Here is a 23,521-nt window from a genome sequence, read left to right as displayed (position 1 = left end):
CATGGGAGGCTCTTCTATGAGCCCCCTGACCCCCGCCCACTGCTGTCCCAGTCTTGCCCATGGCTGCTGCACCTGCCCCAGCTCTGGCCCTTTAAAAAACCCCCCAAAAAACACTGGTCTCACCGGCTCCAGCAGCAGCCTCAGGGCTTTTGCAGGCTCTCATGCAGAGCCCCCCATGCAGCGTGGGGCATTGGGGGGCAGCGAAGAACCCCCCCAACCGGCCAGCAGCTGGTGTGTGGGGGCTTTTCTTTTTTCGAAGTGCCAGTAGCTGGGGAGGGCAAGGCAGCCAGGGCTGGGAGACTGGGTGGGGGATGGGCCTGTGTGATTTGGAGATTTGGCTGATTCAGCAGCAGCTGAATCTCCAAATCAGATTCAGCCAAATCAATTCGGGACAGTGATTCAAGTCACTAAATTGAATCACTGTTCCGCAAATCAGCCGAATCCGAAGTAAATACTAGCTGCTTTGCAGAGGCCTGCTAATATAGTACTGGCTGCAGGATAGGACCCAGAGAGTTGTAGTGAATGGATTTGTGTCATCTGGTGAGAAGTGGGCAGCGGTGTCCCACAGGGGTTGGTGCTTGGTCCAGTACTTTTCAACATTTTTATTAATGATTTGGATGTGGGGGTGAAGAGCTCACTGGCCAAGTTTGTGGACAATGCCAAGTTATGGGGAAGCATTGTCACGCTTGAAGATAGGCTACAGTTACAGGCAGACCTGCACAGGCTGGCAAGTTGGTTGGATCAGAATCCGATGAAGTTCAACGTTGAGAAATGTAAAATGCTCCACCTTGGGATGAGAAACCCCCCACACATCTACAGGGTTGGCAGTACCCAACTGACTAGCAACATGAATGAATGGGACCTGGGGGTAATAATAGACCACCATATGAATATGAGCTGGCAGGGTGACGCTGTAGCCAGTAGGGCAAATACTTCTCTGGTATGCATCAATTGATGCACCTCCAGAAAAACCGAGGGGGTGATTCTTCTGCTTTAATCAGCACTGGTGAGACCGCAGCTGGAATACTGCATCCAGTTCTGGGCACTGCACTTTAACAAGTTTGAGAGAGTCCAAAGAAGAGTTTCCTGTATGATCAGAGTCTTACACGGCAAGCCATACGAGGAAAGGCGGAGGGATCTGAGACTCTTCAGCTTGAAGAAAAGAAGGCTGAGAGGAGACCTGGTAGCAGCTGACCACTACATTAGGGGAGTACATCAAGGGCTCGGTGAGCAACTGTTCACCAGGGCACCCGAGGGGAAAATGGAGTAATGGCCACAAACTCCTGGAAGATGGATTCAGGCTCAACATTGGAAAAAATTCTTCAGTCAGGGTGTCCAGACTCTGGAATAACCTCCCTCCAGAGGTGGTGCAATCACCTACCCCGGAGATGTTCAAGAGGAGACAAGACAGTCACCTTGCTGGGGTCACCTGACCCCCAGTTGTCTTTCCTGCTTGGTGCAGGGGGCTGGACCCAATGATCTGCTGAAGTCCCTTCAGGCTTTACAATCTATGAATCTCTGAATTCATGAATCATGTGGAAGGTGAAGGTGAAACCGACCTTGGGAAGCACAAGAAGCTAATCTGTACAAAACCACTAATTCTTTGACAATCTTGGATGTTGTAAGGCTCATGGTAGAATCATTCCAAAGTCCTGACTTACTTACCAGAGGGTACCAAAATTCCTACCAGAAACAAATTCCTACCAAATTCCCTCAATTATATTATTACATTTTTGAAGAGCATTAAGAAGCATTTAAAGAAATGAATAGAAAAATCAAGGTGGAATATTAGGAACAAGGCAGGGCACAATTTTAAGATGGATATTGAGCAGCACAAGTCTAAACTTACTTAGAAACCTTCACTCACCTGCGGGTACAGCAGTTGTGTTTTCAGTATCTGTTACTGTGGGGAATATAAAACATAATTTACTCATCCCAGACATAGCCTTTAGTATTGAAAACCCAAAGTAAACCAATTAAAAGACAAACAAAAAAAAATCAGCATGGAAATTAAAATGTCTACCAAAAGGGGTAGCCACTGATGTACATGTTACCTTTGTTCTAACATCCATACTATATAAGGTTCAGTCACATTTTATTTTCCTGTAAACATCAGAGCGAAGAGGCCCATTTCATATCTGGGAGTAAGTTTACATGAATAAATGTTAATATCCACTTGCATTATTTTTAACATTTGAGCACTCTAAAAATTTATTTCAGACCTGCCTGTCACACTGTTATATATTTCCAGCTAATAGTTTTAATTCAAGCACTGGGCTATTTAACTTTAAGGTCCTTTTCCCTTTAAATTATTGCTAATCTTCCTCCAAATGACCCATATTCTACTGTAGCATTTTTACTCATAATCTGACATTATACATAAACTCTGCAAGACTGCATGGTATATTCCTATAGCCTCACACTCTTGTAGCTGATGAAGGCTTGTAGTGACCTGAGCCAGCACTACTTTCTTTAATAGGTGATTACATATTGGAAGACCTATCAACCCTTTTGTCCATAGTATCACACATCTGTTTTGTGGCTTTTCTCCAATTTTTCATTCTTCACAAACACACAGCACCTTTACAACAGAATAAATTGAAGTTATCCATTGTAAAAGCTGAGAAGAATGCCCTACCTTACCATTCAATGCTAGTCCAAATCACTTCAGCCCTCAGAATGGGATAATTCCCATGGATAAATGTACCAGTCTTGTGCCTTATCCTGTTCATAGCAGTATTGTGGGCTAGTTGCCTGATACTATATTAGTACCTACAAAGGTCATCCAGCTTGGTAGAGTTAGTTGTGTGCCCATTCCCTAACATAATGTCAAGTTATTGAACCCCAAACTCCCCTTAAGAACAACTAGTTCTATACAGTTGTATTCTTGATTTGTTTAGCATATTAAACAGACAAGGCCTTGATCTACTGAACCAATTTATATTTTTCAAATAAACAATGATTAAATATTCTCTTGGTTGTTTTTATTCAAGTGATGCATGTATATTCTTCTTAAATGTATTACTTCACATTCCTCTAATACATTATGTCCCATCTTAGCATTCTTGTTTTATGTTTGGTTACTATCAGTTACACTCTGCAACTAACATAGTATACCATGTTTTTCCATGCTTGTCCTCTCTTGAGTATTACAGTGCAACTTCTTGCCATCATGGGTTGCTACTTGCAATGCTGTCCCTGCCAAGGGTCACAAATCCCAGCACCCCCTTGTGATCAACAGATGTTGCAGAGAGAATATGGAACAAGACAGGTGATAAGACCCTGTGGAGACCTCCTCTGCTGCGTCTGCAGGAGCATGCACTGAATTGCACAAGCTGCTGTAGGCTGTATCCAGCGTCTTCATAGCCTACATCTGTAGGTTGCTAATCCCTGTGTCTAGTGGATTGTATGAGGGATGTATCTACCTAAAATACACCCACCCCTACATCCTGCCCCTTATGCATGGTCATTTCTGTTCTGAGAAAAAATAAAACAGGAAGGTTAAAGTTGTAGCTTGGGAGGACAAGTTGGATTGTTTAGTTAATGTCTATCCAAGCAGCTTGCATATGTAAATATCACTACGTGGGAAATTTAGTGACTGAATTCCCAGTTACATGGGGAATGACATGGTCACGTTTGTATAAACCCTTCCAGCCAGGGTGTTCTGGGTGGGGCAGGGCTGTGCAGAGGAGTCCCTGCCAGTACCACGGGGCTGGGGCCAGCAGTGGTGCCAGCCAGAAGGAGCTGCTGCCGCCACAGCCTGCAGTGCTTAGAAAGGCACAGGGAGGGCTGGGGGCTGTGCATGGTGGTGCATGGGCTCTGGGCTATTGCGGGGCAAAGGGGAAAGGGGTGCTGACCAGCCAGTGAGGAGGGTGGGGGCTCTAGCCTTCTATTTAAAAAATGGAAGATGAATGAGCTTGGTGTTTCTTTCTTCCTAGATAATATATGATGGAAGCTTGGCTAGTTTGCTTGACAGATTGCTGGCTTTTCCTTCCTGAATCTTGCAGTCAATTACATGCATCATTCTGGCAATATCCTAAGATTGCATTCATATTCTGATTGTTCCTTACCAGCCAAATCTGTGGTCAAGATGTCTGGGGTATTGCTTGTTTCACTGTCCTCTGTGGTGGAGGTAGGAGCAGAAAAAGAATCTGTGGACTCCGTAGCACCTGTTAGAAGGTTGAGGAATTTAAGGAAGTGGGAAGCAACCCCTCTTTTCCCTAGACAATCTACAATGGAAGCTAAGTGACTAGAATGTTTGACAGAAGGCCTGCTTCCAGCAAGTTTATTACATACATCATTCTGGCATTTTTCTTGGATGCCAATAATGCCCTAACTGTTTCTTACCATTCAGTACCGTAGTCAAGGGCTCTGGGGTGGAGGTTGCTTTACTCTCCTCTGTGGTGGAAGTGGAAACAGAGACAGAATCTGTGGACCCTCCAGTGCCTGTTAGAAGTTTGAGGAATATCATTGTTAGATATCACTGGCATTTAGTACTGAAAACTAGAATTGGGTGGTTGAAAATGTTTTGAGATTCCAGACTTTGTAGAGACATGTGTCAATGTGCTAGCCCCTAATTAGTGGTAAGATAGGTCAGAATTGTATCTTCAGGTTAATAAGCATTTAGTATTACTCTTATATTTATAGGCAAGTTCCGAGATTGTTCATACAATCAACGTAGAACTGGAACAAGTGTTAAGTGGGTTTAATATTTTTTGTTTATTCTTCTTCAGCACTTCCCATCCCGTCACACAACACAACATGTTGATGTGGTTTATATTCTTAGCTCCTTCCAGAAAGGACTGTAAGTCAAACACCAAGAAGGTTCTAGCCCTAGGAAGAGGTAGACTGGTAGATAACGACACACAATCACCACATATATTTGCACTGAGTTCTCAATTACCTTCACGAGCTATGGTTTGTGATTCCGAAGTAGAGATTGTTTGACTGTCCTGTTGTGGGGAGGTGAAGGACGTGAAATGATCTGGTTGTCTTGTTGCATCATTCACTGAGGCTGTCGGAAGTTTGAAGAAAGAAATTGTTAGAGAGAATGAACAACCAGTTTGAAAAATGAGAGCACTGGTGTAAAGATTGAGGTTTCAGGCTCTGCGCAGAAGTGAGTTTGTACAAAGAATGCGGTCCCAGTGTTGCTCACTTCACCTCCCATGATGGAAAAGTGGCGCAAAATGAGAGAACACAGAACTGGAAGGGGCTCATTGGCTTTGGGGTCCAGTCCCCTGTGTCCTCAGGCACTTACTAACCAAAAGAAGATGAAAACTTTCTACTTAAAATTCTCATACAAAACTACAGGGCACAACACCCAAGAACACCTATAACATGTCACAGACAAAAGCAGGGGAGACAGGGGGACTGCCACTGCAATGCCAGGGAAGTGATTCATTAATATATGCTTAGAAGAGCCTAGAGAAAGGCTCTATGGAATAAAAAAGCCCCTGCAACCTGTGTCAGTCTAACTATGGGATGAACTCCTTCCTGACCCCAAGTTTGGTGGTTGCTATGACTCTAAGATTCAGGCTTTCTAAAATAGGAATCATTAGGTTTGCTAAAAACAGGAAGAATCATCAGCACACTTTAGTCAAATCTCCAACCTTAGCTGTGGTCAAAGTCCCATTGTGTCTGAAGAAACTGAAAAACTTCCCAGAAGACAGTGCATTCACTGAGGGGAAAAGAAATTCCTGCCTGACCCCAACTGGCCACCAACAAAAGCCCTGAGGCAGGAGATTACTAGATGTCTTCCGCAAAGCAGGTGGTACTTTTAAACCCCAACCTGGGGACTACAAACATATCACTCCACATATCAAAGCCTGACTATTGAGCCAGAATTCCCTATTGCAGGGTTGTCAACCAGGGGTATGCATACCCCTGGAGGTACTTGGGAAGCCCCCAGAGAGTACGTGGCAGCAGTGTGGAGAAGTGGGGGGCACTTCCAGTTTTGCGGCCGGCACTTCTGGTTTCACTGCTGTGTCCAGGGGACCCCCCGCTCCTGCTTGTTTATCAGCCACCCGGGGGCTCCCCGGCTTGCCCCCCCCACTCATCGATCAGCCACCAAGGGACGCCCCCCCCAGCACTCATCGCCCGGCCAGGGGACTCCCTGCATCTCAGCCGGCCACTGGTGGTACACCAACCAAGAAAGGTTGAAAACCCCTGCCCTATTCTATCATGCCTTCTCTTCCATATACTTATGCAGTTTAGTCTTAAAGCAGTTTAAGATCTTTACCCTCAGTATGAACATATCCCCCACTCACTATATGTTCATTAATGCACCTTAGATACTGTGCATTTAGTTTAGTTAGGACTTCAAAAAGTACTAATTAAATGCACAGTACTCAGAGTTACTGCACAGTAGCGCTGGTGAATGGTTATTTAGTGATGCTTACTGTGCATTAGCCTAATAACACTGTACAGTAGGCTATTAACATGGTTTTTGCCATGACACGCTACTGCACAGTGTTATTAGGCTAATGCACAGTATGCGTCTCATGTAGATGTGCCCTCTGTGTAATATAGCTCTCCTGTATAGTGCTCTGGAAGCATCACTAGACTTGCTGAGTTCTGTTTTTTGTCATTCAAGAAGTAAACTGAAGCAGCACCTGAAAATATTTCACCATAATTTACTTACATTCATGATTATACAAATGTTCTGTAAGAACATAAGAATGACGGGATGCCATTTTGAAAATAAAGCTGACTTAATCTAGCGAATCTTTCTTCACATTTATGTCAGAAAGTTGCCACTTTAGAAGGATCAACAGGGTGATTTCTGATCTTGCCTTTCTCCTGTCATTTATTTGCATAGATTATTCCAGCATGTTTGCTAAATTACATTTACAGTCTGATGGTTTCTTATTTCTATAAGCAGAAGTCAGTAATCCTGGAGTAGAGGTTGTTCTATTTTCCTCCGTGATGGAGATGGAAGCAGAGAAGGTATCTGTGTTGTCTGCTGTGCATTTAGAGGATTCAAAAAATAAATTATTAGAGAAAACTAGAAATTAGCAATAGTACCTAGAGTTTGGGTACTGTTGAAATGGTTCGAAATCAAATTGAGGAAAAGTTATATAAGTGCATTAGCTCTTAACATCTCCTGTTTTGGGTTAGAATTGCCTCCTGTTACTCATAGCTAAATAGTGCTGTAACTGTAAGTGCAGGCAGGTGCCTTGCTTTTGTCATTGATTGATTTCTTTTCTGAAGGACCAGGTATTTAACTATCTAAAGTTGATTGCTATTACTTTATGGGCATGATAAGTGGTTGAGGTACATAGTTAAATGCAAATTATTCCATAATCTCCAGCTGGCCTGATATTTTAAAAGATCAAGAAAACATAGGATTGTAGCTCTTTCCGCTCTACAATTTATGCCTGAACCCATCCTATAAATTAGTTGGCAAAAAATATTAATAAGCTATTAAAATATGTTATGCAGGTACTTTTTTCCTGAGCAACGAGCTAACATTTTTTCTACCATGTTTTATTTATGATGCAAAACCTATATACAGGTTTTAAGAATACATTTTTGTACAGTCGTTTTGCTTCTTTAGGGCACTCATTAGAATTAGTTTGGTTCTGTAATTTAATTTCATTCATTGATCCAATGATTTTTCTTAATTTATAGTTTGTGGAAATATGGTTGAAAGTGCTAGACCTTCATTCCTGGTGTGGTAGATCTAAAGTGCATTTTCAGGGTAAATACAAAGTACTTTTATAATTATAAAAAGTGAGGATTTTTTAAACATTGGCACAATGAGCACAGGACTGTGTGTTCCAGGGGTGAGAGCAGAAGCAAGTTTCCTAGCGGTACCTTTCCCAACACCAAACCTCATAAACATAACAAATTGGCCTGCCTCTCTCCTGCTCAAGAGAGGCACGTGCCTGAAATACCGTGGACTGGCATGGTTCCATAAGGAAGTGGGTTGTGAGTCTTACAGTTATTTCTGGGTTTGCATCTGTCTGTAGCCTTACTAGTTGACACAGTGTCCATATGGGAAGTATTGGAGGATCCATTCATGGGAGAAGTAAAGAAACTAAGTTGGTCAAAAACATCATGACACTTGTGATGCCTGAAACATAACTATTGTAAAGTAAGGGTTGCCTGTAGATGTGTGGTGACGCTGCTCCAACATGCTGTAATTATGAATCTGTAATTAATCAAGTCTTCTGGAGTGTGCTAATTAATGCGCTCCAGCAGCCTCTGCATCTCAAGGATTCAGCATCCCCATGCTTCAAAATGGCACTTTAACTAAAGTGAATGAACTTCAGTTAAAGTGCCCCCGCCACCATTTCTATGCACAGGACACTTAAGACACAAGATGCTGAAGGCTCTTTAATTAAAGCAGTTCTCAGAGCTGCTTTAATTAAAGCATCATCCCCCGGCCTCCTGGAGCACATGGAAAGACACCCTAAAAGTCTCAAATTATTTAGAAATCTTGACTCATCAGAGGGTATCTGGGTTATATCTGCTAATGTAAAAAAATCAACACACACATTTTCCCCTCGTGGTTTCATAGTTTCATAGTAGCTAGGGTCAGGAGGGACCTGAACAGATCATCTAGCCTGACCCCCTGCCACAGGCAGGAATGAAAGCTGGGTTCACAAGACCCCAGACAGGTGATCACATAACCTCTTTTTGAATTTGCCCAAGGTAGGGGTGAGGACCTCTGCCCTAGGAAGTTGGTTCCTGAGTCTGTCCACCCTAACTGTAAAATATTGCCTCCTGATCTCTAACCTAAACCTGTTCTCCATCAGCTTATTATCTTTGATCCTCATCACCCCAGGTGGTGCTGGGGAGAAAAGGGCTCTTCCTATTTGCTGATGGTCTCCCCTGATGAGTTTGTAGGCAGCCACCAGGTCCTCGCTCAGCCTCCTCTTGCTGAGGCTGAACAGGTTCAGGTCCCTCAGTCTCTCCTCACAGGGCCTGTCCTGCTGCCCTATCACCAAAAGGGTGAGCCTCGTCTGAACTCTCTCCAGGCTGGCCACATCCTTTTTAAGGTGCAGCGCCAAGTACTGGACGCAGTACTCCAATTGTGGCCTGACCAATGTTGCATAGAGGGGGAGGATCACCTCTCTGGACTGGCTTGAGATGCATCTTTGGATGCATGACAAGGTACGGCTGGCCTTGCTGGCTGCGGTCTGGCATTGGCGGCTCATGTTCATCTTGGAGTCAATAATGACTCCGAGATCCCTTTCTGCCTCTGTGCTTTCAAGAGGGGAATTCCCTATTCAGTATGTATGCTGTGGATTCCTTCTCCCGAGGTGCAGCACCCTGCATTTGTCTACGTTGAACCCCATCCTGTTCTTATCTGCCCACTTTTGTTGTCTGTTTAAATCTAGTTGCGGCCTCTCTCTCCCTTCAAGCGTGCCCACCTCGCTCCACATCTTAGCGTCATCAGCAAACTTGGACAGCGTGCTTTCCACCCCCTAGTCCAAGTCGCTGATGAAGATGTTAAACAGTGCAGGCCCGAGAACTGAGCCCTGGGGGACCCCACTGCTCACATCTTGCCAGGTTGAGTACAACCCATCCACCACTACTCTCTGGGTACATCCCATCAGCCAGTTTTTTACCCATCCAACTGTGTAGGCATCAATGCCACAGTTGTTTAATTTATTAATGAGAATGGTTCTTAATGACTCAGTTTATAACAACAAACGTAGTCATTTAAAGAAAAAGAATCCTTTACCATGGAGATTAATACACCTACAGATAGCAGCGTGTATGTATGCAGTTTCAGTAGTGATATCCATCTGACTAATTTATTTGGCTAACCTGAATAAATCCAGCCCTAAATTTCGCTTATTAAATGTTTCCACAATAGATTGTCATTATTGCTTTTTTAATTAATTTTTCTACATTTTAAGCAGGTTATATCCTATGGGACACCACACGATCATTTACCAAGCAGGCTTTGATGAATTATGTATAATAAGAACATGCAGTTCTGACTGGATGCCCCTTTAGGTGCATGATTTTATGTGTGTTATTCCATAATGCCTGGCAGCCCTGAGACTTCAAAGATCAAGATAATTAGGCCAGTGACAATTTCTGCCTTGATAACTTATGCCAGAATAAATTTTATAACAGGTTTGCAGAAAAGGATTAATCACCATAAAAATATAGTCATTGTATTTATTTTTTTCTGAGCAATAAAAACGTCTTCAATTTTCAGCCCAAAACATATCAGAATCGTTTAATGTTGTACTTTTTGGATAGCAGCTTCAGTACTTTAGAACACTTAACAGAATTAATGTAGTTATCCATGTTTCCTGTAATTTAACTGCTTATAATATTCCCACATGCCTTTTAGGTTATGTCTACATTATATTTTGTTACCTTTGTAAGTTGTAGTCAGTAACTCTAGAGTTGAGATTGCTACACTCGTCTGTGGAGTTGAAGTGGATGTAAAGGAGGTTTGTGGTTCTAATGTTGTGCTGTGCTTGGAGGCTGTCAGGAGGTTAAAGAAATAAATTAATCAGAGGGGACTAACATTGAGTTTTCAAAGCTAGAACTAAAGGGCTGGTGAAAAAAATTGGGTTTCAGGCTTTGTGGAAAAATGAATTAATGCACTAGCTGTTAAATTCTAGTGAGACACAAGTATATTCCCAAGGCACTAGCTAATTACTATTATTAAGTGAATTTGGATGGTTTTTGTTATTAACATCATTGGTGCAGAACTGAATGCTTAAGGAACAAAAGTGGAAGTGAATTTAGGTCAATCTTTCTGAAAACCTAATGTAAGAACCCCAGCTCATCATTGTTATACTTGGAAGTGTAAACAGTCCTGTAACTCAAAGAACATAGATGGCTTTGTAAAGAAGTGGGCTGGTAAAAATATAACTCCAAAACATACATAATATATACACAGTAGTCATTTGGGAGAGTGTATGGCTAGAGAAATTTAAAATCTGGACCGGACAAAAACACTAACACTATGACAAGTCTGACTATTCAACTATAAAATTATAGGGAATGCAAGAAAATAGCTAAAATAATTGAAAATTCATGACTTACTAGGTGGTACTTGAGTTGTGCGTCTGGCATCTGTAGAAAAGGTTATTGTAGAAAAAAGACATTGTATTGTAGAAAAAAGACATTCAATTGCTCATCACTTTACATGGTTTCTAATTCTGAAGAAGAAAAAAGCTATATGATTTAAAGGAAAATGATAAGTCTACACAGGAGAATATGGAAAAATACACATATTCCTCAGAATAGCACTGTATATACCTCTCTAGGATCTCCTTTTAACAGGATGGCAACATTGTCCCGGTCACCAGCATAGTTGAAAGAAAATGGCCATATGCAAATAATAGATGCTGATTCCAGTTATCTCACTGGAGTGTATGTACCTTATTAAAATGAAAATCATGCCAGGAGAGTCAAACAACTTGGGGGGGTCTTCTTTTCCAAAATGAAAGGTACTCCAGGGGGAACACAGAAAATGCTTACATTGTATTTGGGGTTGTTTTAATATTAAGGTGGTTTTAGTTTATTATTATTATTTATTTATGGGATTTAGGGCTGTGCGAAATTTTGCTGGCCATTTCGTTTCGACACTGTTTCAACCAATTTCGAGATTGAAACAGCAAAATTTGGAAGGAAACAAAGGCTGTTAAAATAGCCTTGAATCAAAATGAGGCTAGTTGGAATGTTTTGAAAGTTGAAACATTTCAACCACAGGCTGGGGATGGGAAGTCAATCCAGCTGGGAAGACTTCCCATCCCCAGCGCAAGATCTGGCAGTGGACAGGGAGTCAGCCCAGATGGGTTGACACCCCATCCCTGGCGCTAGATCCCTATCCCTGGGATCTAGCTAGATTGTGCCGGGGGTGGGAGGCAGCCCAGCTGGGCTTCTTCCCCATCCCCGGTGCTAGATTGCACCGGGGGATGGGAAAGCAGCCCAGCTAGGCAGCCTTCCACCCCCGGCGCCATCCCCAGCAAAACATTGAAACAGCATTGAAACAGCCTTTCTGTTTTGATGGAACGGACAGCTGTTTCAATTCGAAATGGAACGCTGTTCCACCAAACCGTCGAAACTCAAGGCAAAACAGAACAGTGCCATTTCGCACAGCCCTAATGGGATTTATGTTGGCCTTCCCAATAAAGGTTCAGGCCTGCTTAGAGCAAGAGGAACAGAACAACTTAAAAGGGTAACTTGAATAAATACAATAAAGCAAAATATATCAGAGACCTAGTCAACAACATCTCAGCCTAGTTTTGGATCCTAAATGACCACCCAAACAGAAAGGTCCTGCAGCACTTCCAATAGATGGCCAGCCTCAGGATTGGTGGGCCTGAAGAGGGAGGGAATCCCAGAGCTGAGGATCAATGGCTAAGAATAATTTTCCACACATTTTTGCCAAGTGGAATTGGTGTAATGGCAGCACTTACAGGAGATTGTGCTCAGCTGACCTTAGGGATTGCACTGATGCATGAAGGAGGATGTAGTCCCTTAGGTATGTAGGTCCCAGGCTGTTTAGGGCTCTATAGGTCAAAACTAGCTCTTTGAATCTTGGCAGCAAAAATATAGAAAGATAAGTTAGACCTATTATTTGTTCTCACATTGTTTCCCACCTTATAAAAATCACACAGGTTTCCTTAATGGTCTGAGGGAAATCCTGAACCTATTGCAATCATTGGCAAAACCTTAAGTTCAGTTAGCCCAGATTCTACCATCTGTGTCTGTCTAGTGTAGCTCTCCTGACTAATGCACCTTCCCTGGAATGACTGACTAGCACATAAACCCCGCCCCCCCACAACATCCCCAAACCCTATTATGTGATGAACACTATGGTTACACCTGTCATTTCCATAAGCCTTTTAAGCTTCATTCTGGTTTCATACCTTTGGTGTCTTCACTAGGTTTACTGAGGTCAAATAGGAGTTTTGAATGTTAGCTGGGAGTATACAGAGAGAATAAAGAATGGGCTGAATGCAGGGTGAAGGGAAATGGACAAAACCTTCTCTGCACCTGCTCCCTATATACTGGATGGTGAAGTATGTAGCTTCCTGGGAGTACGGGCTGTCTATTCTTGAGAGAGAAAAAGAGTATTTACCTGAACAAATGGCACTGGCATCTTCACTATGATCACAGTTGTGAGACAGCCATCCTGCATGTTTACATTGACCGAGGTGCCTTTCACTTCCAGTGCAACGCACATTATCCAACATAATTTTTCCAGAGCCTGGACCAAAACGGGCTTTCCCAGGTGCTGACATGACGTTGCCACACCCAACCTGCCTGCATACGACTTGTGCATTTTTTCTGTCCCAGAGATCATCACAAACGGTTCCCCATGTTCCATTGTAGTAAACTTCCACTCGGCCCTCACAGCTTCTCTTTCCATTCACCAGTCGTATGGGGAATACAGCTTTTAAAGGCAAAAAGAAAGCAAAATGCCAGAAACTGAAATTCAGTCTGTTTTCCATCTTTGGTATATAATCTTAGGGTGCAAAGACTGTATTTGCTAGGTAAAGCTCGATAATCTAGTGGCCTGAATACTATCTCCCATTCTGAAAATTTGTCACTACATTTCTCAGATTTATTCTGTAATTTATTTTTTAATTGAAAGTCTCCTATGTATATTTTCAGTGACTCTTCCTTGGTTGGTAGTTGAATGTACTTATCTTTACTCTTCAAGCTCTTCTAACTGTAGTTTTCTAGAACACATGATTTTAAAGATTTTTTTTAAGGTTCTTTTATTTTCACTCAAGGAAGACTAATTGAAACAGCATCTGAAAACTGAGACCATAAGCACATATAAAGGTGCTTGTAGTTTCTGTGTTGTCTAATTTGCAGACTCATTTCAATGTCAATTCTAGAAGAACATTAAAGTCTAAGGGGAGATTTTGAGCATCATCCAATTAGAAGACCTCCAGGCCAACAGCATGAACAAAAATCACCTTATGCACATTTAATTATGATTACTGAATGCATTTTTATATGAATGGCCCTGAAAAATTGATACTTCATATTTGAAGATAACTCAGGCCTGTGGCTCCTTCTATTCAGACAGTTAAAATGAGTGATTTGGTTACTTTACTATGTTTGACTGAATGCCAGCTGGCTCTATCTATTTCCAGTTATATATGAAATTAAATAATTCCAGCATGTTTATACTCTGATTGACCCTCACCATCTGCACTCAATGATTCTGGAGTAAATATTACCCCATTTGTTTTTGAGAAATTGGTCAGTGAAAAGAAGTGATTAGGTTTTAGTGTTGCGTCATCTATGGAAACCATCAACAGGTTGAGGGAAATACATTAGCAGAGTTAACTAGCAACTGGGAACAAACTAGAATTGGGGTGTTGGTTTACAGTTCAGGCCTGGAAGAACTGTATCCTCTTACTACCTGGGACACAGCCATCATTTGGGGTAGGATGGGTACTTTTATCATTAAGAGAATTCAAGAAAGCAGATTGGATAAAAATGTTGTACTACAACATTCCTGGATATCAAATGTTTACACACCATAGTTTCTCGCATACAATACACTTCCCTCTCCCTACCCCCCAAATCAATCCCCCTCCCCGTCCCAAAGTGAGGTGTGCATATTAAGCAGGAGAGCCAATTTTCAGCCTGGGCTAGAAATACCCTGTTTTGATTCTTGCTACACAGTGTAGCAGCTGTGGTATTACTGTTCTGGCAGCTGATGGACTCAATTGACTTAATGGATCATTTTTCTCCACTCCACAGGTGTTAGTGACTAATTCAGCTAACTTCTCTTAAGGCAATTTTGCTGTCTGCTAGCTGCTCCTGGTGTCTCTCCTCCTATTTCATAGCCTAAGCAGGAAAAGGAGGGTGAGTCAGCTGAAGCATTTTCATGCACAATCAATTTGACTTTCTTAATTCTAAAAGTAATACACCTATCTCTCTCTCTTGAGGATTCTCCTGAGTCTTGCAGTGATTTGGTTCAGCTGTATACCCCTCTACCCATTACAACTCATTAGAATTCTTAACTAGGGCTGTTTGAATGATAACTTTTTTGGTAGGGAGGCAGAAACATCTTATAATACTTTAAATAGCCACAACTATTTATTGCAACTCAATTGTAATAGCCATAACTATTTATTGCTCAATTACAGGTACTTGATCAGGTTTCTGTTTAGTAGTTTACATTACCCTGCTGTTTCTTATAGGTTCTTTACCTTCAGTAGTTCTAGGTGTTTGTGCTGGGGTAGATGGTTTCCTTTTTTTCCTTTTAGAGATGCGTGAATCTGTCAGAAAATATGAAGGAAAAGGTACTTAGAACTGAACAGGTCTTGGCCATTCATGGGAATCTGTTCTATGGTTAAAAGATTGAAGACACTACAGGAAAGAGATAATTCTGTCATTCACTTGTTCAAAATCCCATCTTAGAGACCAAGCCACATTACTAAATCAAGGCACATGGGTCAGGACTTCAGTGGTTCAGGATCTGGCTCTTAGTCTGGTATACATTAGGAGACTAAAGGGAAAAATCCCATTGTTGATCCTAACACACCAATGGATATAAATCCAAAAAAAAGCCCAGAAAAATGTGGTGAACAATGTGGTGAAAGAAGAGGAGGATGCTCTCACCTTTCAGCACAATAGTCCAACCCCAGAAGAATTAAGCTGCAACCCCACAAGCTCCTAGGCTGGGCACTAGGGGCATACAAAACGGGCTGTATTTGATTCAGATTTAGCCCAAATCAGGGGACAGTGATTCAATTCATTGATTCGGATCACTGTCCCAATTCAGTTCAGACAAATCTGAAGATTCAAAGAGGGTTTGTTGTGGGTAGGTCTTGCTTGACCAATCTCATTTCCTTCTACAACCAGGTGACCTATCACCTGGACAAGGGAGAAGTGATTGATGTCATATATCTTGACTTCAAAAAAGCCTTCGATCTGGTTTCCCATGATCACCTCTTGGAGAAACTGGCCAATTGTCACCTTGGGTCCTTCATGATCCACTGGCTGGAAAACTGGCTCCGTGGTCGGACCCAGAGGGTAGTAATTGATGGGAGTCACTCATCATGGTGTCCTGTGACCAGTGGGGTCCCCCAAGGCTCTGTCCTTGGACCCATACTGTTCAACATCTTCATTAATGATGTGGACACTGGAGTCAGAAGCGGACTGGCCAAGTTCGCCGATGACACCAAACTTTGGGGCAAAGCATCCACACCAGAAGACAGGCGGGCGATCCAGGCTGACCTGGACAGGCTCAGCAAGTGGGCGGACTAGAATCTGATGGTGTTCAACGCCGATAAATGCAAGGTTCTCCACCTTGGGAGGAAAACCCCGCAGCATCCTTATAGGCTCGGCAGTGCTATGTTGGCTAGCATTATGGAAGAAAGAGACTTGGGGGTCATCATTGACCACAAGATGAACATAAGCCTGCAATGCGATGCGGCAGCTAGTAAAGCGACCAAAACGCTGGCTTGCATCCATAGATGCTTCTCAAGCAAATCCCGGGACGTCATTCTCCCCCTGTACTCAGCCTTAGTGAGGCCGCAGCTGGAGTACTGCATCCAGTTTTGGGCTCCACAATTCAAAAAGGATGTGGAGAAGCTTGAGAGAGTCCAGAGAAGAGCCACGCACATGATCAGAGGTCAGGGAAGCAGACCCTACGATGACAGCCTGAGAGCCCTGGGGCTCTTTAGCCTGAAAAAGCGCAGGCTCAGGGGTGATCTGATGGCCACCTACAAGTTTATCAGGGGTGACCACCAGCATCTGGGGGAACGTTTGTTCACCAGAGCGCCCCAAGGGATGACGAGGTCGAATGGTCACAAACTACTTCAAGATCGTTTCAGGCTGGACATAAGGAAGAATTTCTTTACTGTCCGAGCCCCCAAGGTCTGGAACAGCCTGCCACCGGAGGTGGTTCAAGCACCTTCATTGAACACCTTCAAGACGAAACTGGATGCTTATCTTGCTGGGATCCTATGACCCCAGCTGACTTCCTGCCCTTTGGGCAGGGGGCTGGACTCGATGATCTTCCGAGGTCCCTTCCAGCCCTAATGTCTATGAAATCTATGAATTCGATGCTGATTTGTAGAATCAGTGATTTGGCCATAGACACAGCTTTAAATCTTTTTTCAATGTACCTTCAGGTACCAGGCATGGCTCATGAACACTGTGATGGCAGGGTGGATGGAGCATCTCACAGGGGCATGGGGGCGCCTCCCGCATGCTCAGCGGGAGACCTGGAAGTGGGCTGGAAGTACTTCTGGTCTACTTCTGGGTCCGCCACAGAGTGTGTGGGGGCGGGGGGGGAGCCCCCCGCGACCCCATGGCAGACGCAGAAGTGGACCAAAGTGCTTCTGGTCCATTTGTGTGTCCACTGCCAAGCATGCTTGGGACCCCCTGCCCATGTTCCCATGGGACACTCCATCTACCCCAGCATCTCAGCAATCCCGAGCTGCCTGGTACCTTGAGGTATGTAGAAAAAGCATTTAAAGCTGTGTCTATGTCTGAATTATCGAATTGCTCCGAATGTCTCTGAATTGATTCAGAGGGTTTCAATTTGGTTTGGATTCAGAGATTCAGCCACTGAATTGGGCTGAATCTCTGCCCAATTGAATTGGCAACTGAAGCTTTGCACAGCCCTACTGGGCAATGTGGATTTCCCCATTGCTCTCCTGCTGCTGCCATGAGGGTCTTCAGGTCCCTTCCCTCTTTCATCTTTTGCTACCTACCTGAGGATGGGAAAATGCAGCCTTCAGGTTTAAAGGAGCCTGTAGCTGAGAGTTTGGAGGGACTCAGGGACACCACACAATGCAGATATGCTGATGCAGTGCAGCACGGGTTGCCCAATGCACAGCATAGCATGGAGAGGATCCCATGTGACATGGTGTGTCATGGCAAGGGCAGGCACATGGTACAGCATGGGGGCACTGGTGTGGCAGCAAGGGGAGTACCCAATACAGGATGTACCTATGAACTGTGGTATGATGCCCATGTGGCATGTGGCCCAGCCTGCATGGCATGTGGAAGGGGCAGGGTCTTCAGTTCCATCACTATTCCTAATGGCTTTTCTACACCTTTCATTTAATTTTCATTTAATAAAATGGCTAAAGAGAAATGGGATAGTTTCTGCCCTAATGGAGCAGAAGTGGTGTTTTCTGTTTTATTTTCAGCAAGTATGTGCCTCCCTGGAGGGTCTTACTCTACCATAGGGGAAAATACAATGTGAACTGTGAGTAAATGCCAAAAATTGCTGTTACATGGCTACATAAATGCTTTTGGGTGAACATCTACATGTTCACTTTATTGAGGAGCTGACTAATTAGCTCTGCAGTAAAGTGTCACTGTTTATACATGCACGCCTATTTGGGAACAGTAAAAATTAACTCCATTGTAGGACAGTACTGTCCTTGTCAAGCAGAGTAGTTACATGTACCAAAATGCACATGTAGATGATGGTGACTGGGGCTGGCTGCGGTACAAGGGGGCTACAATGCGGGGGCTGCCTGCTGGCATATAAAACCAGTATATACTCATAACAGAAATTTGGCACAAACAGACGTTTAAAAATGGTGGAACTTGGTCTAAGATTTGCCATTCACATCAAAGGGTGAATGTGTGCTCCGCTCACTACCAATCTAAACTACACTGCTTACAGAAAACCACAAAACTTGGATTGATTCCACCTTGGGCTGTTTGAATGTCTGTACCTAGCCTAAATCTCTTTGCAACTACAATTATTACTTATATGGATAGTAATATTAGGGAAGTTTTAACACTTATAAAAAGACAGCGTGAAGTTTGCTGTTCATGCACACGTGACCATTTTTTGGTCATAGTTGGCATATACAACATGTAATTTTCTAGAAATTGTTGAAATTTCTAGAAACATTCAGGTTTGAGTAGCATATAGGAAGTGTGGTAATTATAAGTCTATGGTGGAAAGATTTATTTTTAAAGTGATCATAAAGATAGTAGTTGAAAAATTGCTTTTGATTCTTCATATACTAATTATTGTTGTCTTCTGTGATGTTTGTTCTGCTTTATAAATCAAAAGTAAAGCTACCTATTGTCTCTACTGTATATTAACAACTCCCTCCAGAGAACTGCTGAGACACACTGATCATATGATGAACTTCAGTAACCATTAATTTTCTGGCAGGGTGATGATGGCTACCATTTTGAACTGCGACAAACATACCCAGCAACGGGGCTGCCAACTCAAAAGAAGATTTCTGCGATGGACTTCTATGCCTACAGGATGATGCTGTGAGCTAGAAGTTTCTATCACATGCAAAGATCTCTTCCACCAACTTGCTGTGGACATGCATACCAAAATAGAAGCAGACAGGTTGAGATTCATTTGAATGAACCAATAGAAACTCAGAGTTGAAAACTATGTTCACCTCAGGGATGCCATGAAGAATGGTGGAGATGCTACCAATGTTAGCTAATTGGTCATCTTGCCTTCCAGTTTCATAAGTCGGCCTCACTACATGCATGAGCGTACTCAAGATGCTATAACATATGTGTGAAACTATGGCCGCCCTGATCTCTTCATTACCTTTACCTGTAACCCAGCTTGGGCATCTTCTTTCTGGATGCTTCAGGTGGAACTGGGAAAACTTTTCTCCTCAATCTTCTTTTGGCCAAAATCCAGCAGACAAACAGGATTGCCCTTGCAGTGGCATCATCAGGCATTGCTGCCACATTGTTAACAGGAGGAAGAACAGCTCATTCAGCCTTCAAGTTGCCCTTAAATCTGGCAAGTGTAGAGGCACCAACCTGCAACATTGCCAGGGGTACTGGCAAGGCAAAGGATCTGCTCATTGTCTGGGATAAGTCCACAATGTCTCACAAAGCTGCCTTAGAGGCTCTTGATTGCACCCTCCAAGATCTTCGACATAATGACAAAACAATGGGAGCAGTGACTCTGGTGTTGCCTGGGGATTTTCGACAGACACTGCCAGTCATTCCACATGGAACCAAAGCTGATGAACTGCAGGCCTGCCTCAAAGCTTCATACATTTGGAAAAACATTCAGCGACTCAGCCTCATGACCAACATATGAGTGCATCTAACAGGTGATGCACCTGGTAGAGAGTTTGCTGCAAGCCTGCTCAAACTGGGAAATGGGGTCATGGTATCTGAGAATCAAGATGGAACTATCTTGATGAACAACAATGGAAAAACAGTTGCAACATTTCAAGAACTGAAAGAGGCAGTTTTTCCAAATGTTGCACATCACTTTCATGACCACAAGTGGCTATGCCAAAGAGCCATCCTGGTACCAAAAAATGATGCAGTCAATACCATAAACAAAAACCTTCTTTCTCATTTGCCTGGCACTGTGAAAAAATACAGGTCAGTGGACACTGTCCCAGACTCCAATGAGACAGTCAACTACCCAACAGAATTTCTCAACTCTCTCGAACCACCAGGTGTGCCTTCACACAATCTGGAGCTCAAGATTGGTGCACCCATCATTCTTCTCAGGAATCTGGACCCACCAGCACACAAACACATACATATATGTGTGTGTGTATGTGTGTATATATATATATATGTGTGTGTGTGTGTGTATGTGTGTATATGTATATGTGTATATGTATAGACACAGATACACACGCACAGAGATACACACACTTACACACATATATACACACACACATATATGTGTGTACATATATATGATGCACACACACATATATAATATACACATATATACGTGTGTGTATATATACAGATATATACACACACATACATATACACATATATGTGACAGCTGAAAAGTATGTCTGTGTGATAAAGATGCTTGCTGAAGGCTCTATGAAGATTAGACTAAGTGTTTTTCTGTATTTGTTTAGATAATAAGCTGTATGTTGTTGCTAAAAGCCTAATTAAAGTTTAAGATGTAGTGAGGCCTTGTATAAAGTAAGGCCTAGTAAATTTAGCAAAGCCTAGAAATAGTAAGGGCCTCTGGTGCAGTTAAAATTACCTTTTCAAAAGAATGCAAGGCTTGTACTGCTATTGGTCAGTCTAAGGACAGTTGAAGTAAAAGGAATCTGAGTGGTTGTACGTTATCAGAACCATTCAGAAGCTATAAATTATCTGAAATATCTGGAAACCATTCTGAAGGAAGATACAGCTCTGTGAAAAGAATTAGTTAGCTGTTGCCTGGATCAGTGGGCCTGTGGACCTCAAGGAGCCCAAGAACTGCATTCCAGGGTCCTTCCCAGTACCTCTTGGACAGCGCTGATCAGGGACACCTGACTTCACTGAACTTTATGGAAAGAGAAACTTGCTCTGTATCAGGCATCAGAGGGGACTGCCGATAAGTTGCCGACGTGGATTTCTTTTGTCTGTCATTGTTTGTCTTGTTATTATGCGTAGTTGTGTTTTTGTTAAGTCAATAAACCTTTCTTACCTTTCTACCCCTGACCATACTCTCAATTCTGAACCCTCCGCAGGTGTCTGGGACACATATACATATATATATACGTTATCAGAACATATGTGTGTGTATGTGTGTATACATACATATACATACATATATATGCACCTACATATATACATATACATATGTATACACACACACACACACACATATATATATATAGAGAGAGAGATATATCTCTATATATCTCTATATATCTATATCTATATATCTATTAGGGCTGTGAGAAATTTCACTGGCTGTTTTGTTTTGACCTTGTTTCAACTCATTTTGAGCTTGAAACAGCAAAATCAAAATGAAACAAAGGACTTCAAGTGAGGCTAGTTGAAATGTTTTGGAAGTTTGGAAACACTTTGAGTTTCAAAGCAGCCAGGTGGTGGGAGACAGGGGAGAACCAGAGCTGCTCTCCCAGCAGCTCTGCAGTCCCACGTGGCTCAGCCAGGTGGGAAGCACAGCCCTGGCTCTCTCTGCCTCCCATGCCCGGGTTGCAGGAAGCCGATCACAGTGCAGAGGAAGGGAACTGAGCCTGGGCTCAGTTCCTCTCCACAGTGCTGTGATCGGGCTGGGGAAGGCAAGTGAGCCTGATTGCTCAGTTCCCCTCCACAGCCCTATGATCAGACTGGGGAAGGAAACTCAGCCCAGCTGAGCTGAGTTCCCTCCCTAGCGCTACATTCAGGCTGGGGAAGCGAAGCTGGGCTGAATTCCTTTCCCCAGCCTGATCATAGCACTGGAGAGGGGAACTTAGCCCAACTAGGCTGAGTTTGTTTTGTCAGCCCAATCGTAGCACTGGGGAAGGGAACTCAGCTCAGCTGGGCTGAGTTCCTTTCCCCAGCCTGATCACTTCCTTCCACACAGCTGATGCAGGCAGGCAGGCTCCAGGGGAAAAAATAAGATCAGGCTCGCCAGTTTTTTAAAATTTTTCTTCGGTGGAGCTTGACTTCCTGGGCTGCTGCCAGGCTGCCAGCACAGGCCGCCTGCACAGTCCTTGAGCCACATGGAGCCCAGTGCTTTGCTCCATGACTGTAGGTCAGCAAACTAAAACTCCTCAGAGGTGTTTTAGTTTGCTATGTCACAAAATCATTTAAGGCTCATTATGCTGCCGACTGTCTTACAGCGGCTGAAATTATGTGCAAACACCATGATGTGTGCAAACACTATGACGCGTGCAAACACCAACACCATTAAAGCAGTCCAAAAAACATTTAACCCACTTTAAGTGTGAACCACACCTGCCCCTCATTTTGTCTACACATGCCCCTATATTTCTGATGCATATACATGTTAATTAACATGGTTTAAATTGCCTAGTTCAGACCTCCCTAGTCTGCATTAACTTCAATCCAAATTCAATAAGGATTAGTTCATTCAGACTGAAGCCCAGTTTTATTTGGACTGCAGACATCCATACGTATATAGTGATGGCTGTAGTCTGGATTAAATCTAGAAAAACATAACATCTATAAATGGCCAGCAATGTTAAAATTTTGAGTCTGAAAGATCAGGTCCCATATAAATGTCTTACAATTTGTCTGCTCTGAGATCAATTGCAATTCAAAGAACATGCTTGTGCAGGCCTAGCAGGGAAATGATGATGAGGGGGAACCAGCCTGGGTTTGTCACAGGTAGGTCCTGCCTGACAAACCTTGTAGCCTTCTATGACCAGGTCTCACACTACCTGGACATGGGAGCCAAGGCTGATGTCATCTTCCTGGACTTTAGGAAGGCCTTCGACACAGTTTCACACCCTATCCTCATTGGAAAGCTAGCAGACTGTGGAGTGGACACCTACACGGTCAGGCGGGTGGCCAACTGGCTTAGGGACTGCACCCAGAGAGTGGTGGTGGATGGTTCCTTCTCAGCCTGGAGGGAGGTGGGCAGTGGGGTCCCGTAGGTTTTGGTCCTCGGACCAATATTATTCAATATCTTCATCAGCAATTTGGACAAGAGCGTGGAGAGCACCCTCTCCAAGTTCGCCGATGATACCAAGTTATGGGGCGAAGTTAGTACACCAGAGGGCAGGGAGCAGATTCAGGCCGACCTGGACAGGTTGGATCAATGGGCAGAGAGAAATAGGATGCAATTTAATAAAGATAAATGTAAGGTACTCCACCTGGGAAGGAGGAA

The 23,521-nt window shown here is 43.2% G+C and overlaps 1 protein-coding gene across 1 annotated transcript in view; it reads right to left on the bottom strand.

Moving 5' to 3' along the window:
- Window positions 1-23,521, bottom strand: part of LOC102367779 (deleted in malignant brain tumors 1 protein-like) — an 83,384-nt gene that overhangs the window by 8,629 nt on the left and 51,234 nt on the right. Inside the window, 5 exon segments of the mRNA XM_025205926.1 lie at window positions 1,868-1,903; window positions 4,071-4,169; window positions 4,348-4,446; window positions 4,904-5,014; window positions 13,064-13,378. Coding sequence (XP_025061711.1) covers window positions 1,868-1,903; window positions 4,071-4,169; window positions 4,348-4,446; window positions 4,904-5,014; window positions 13,064-13,378 — 660 coding nt within the window.

The sequence above is a fragment of the Alligator sinensis genome, unplaced genomic scaffold (assembly GCF_000455745.1).
Source record: "Alligator sinensis unplaced genomic scaffold, ASM45574v1 scaffold28_1, whole genome shotgun sequence".
In the NCBI taxonomy this organism is placed as follows: Eukaryota; Metazoa; Chordata; order Crocodylia; family Alligatoridae; genus Alligator; species Alligator sinensis.
Note: the sequence above shows the minus strand (reverse complement) of the source record. Positions and strands in the feature narration are given on the sequence as shown.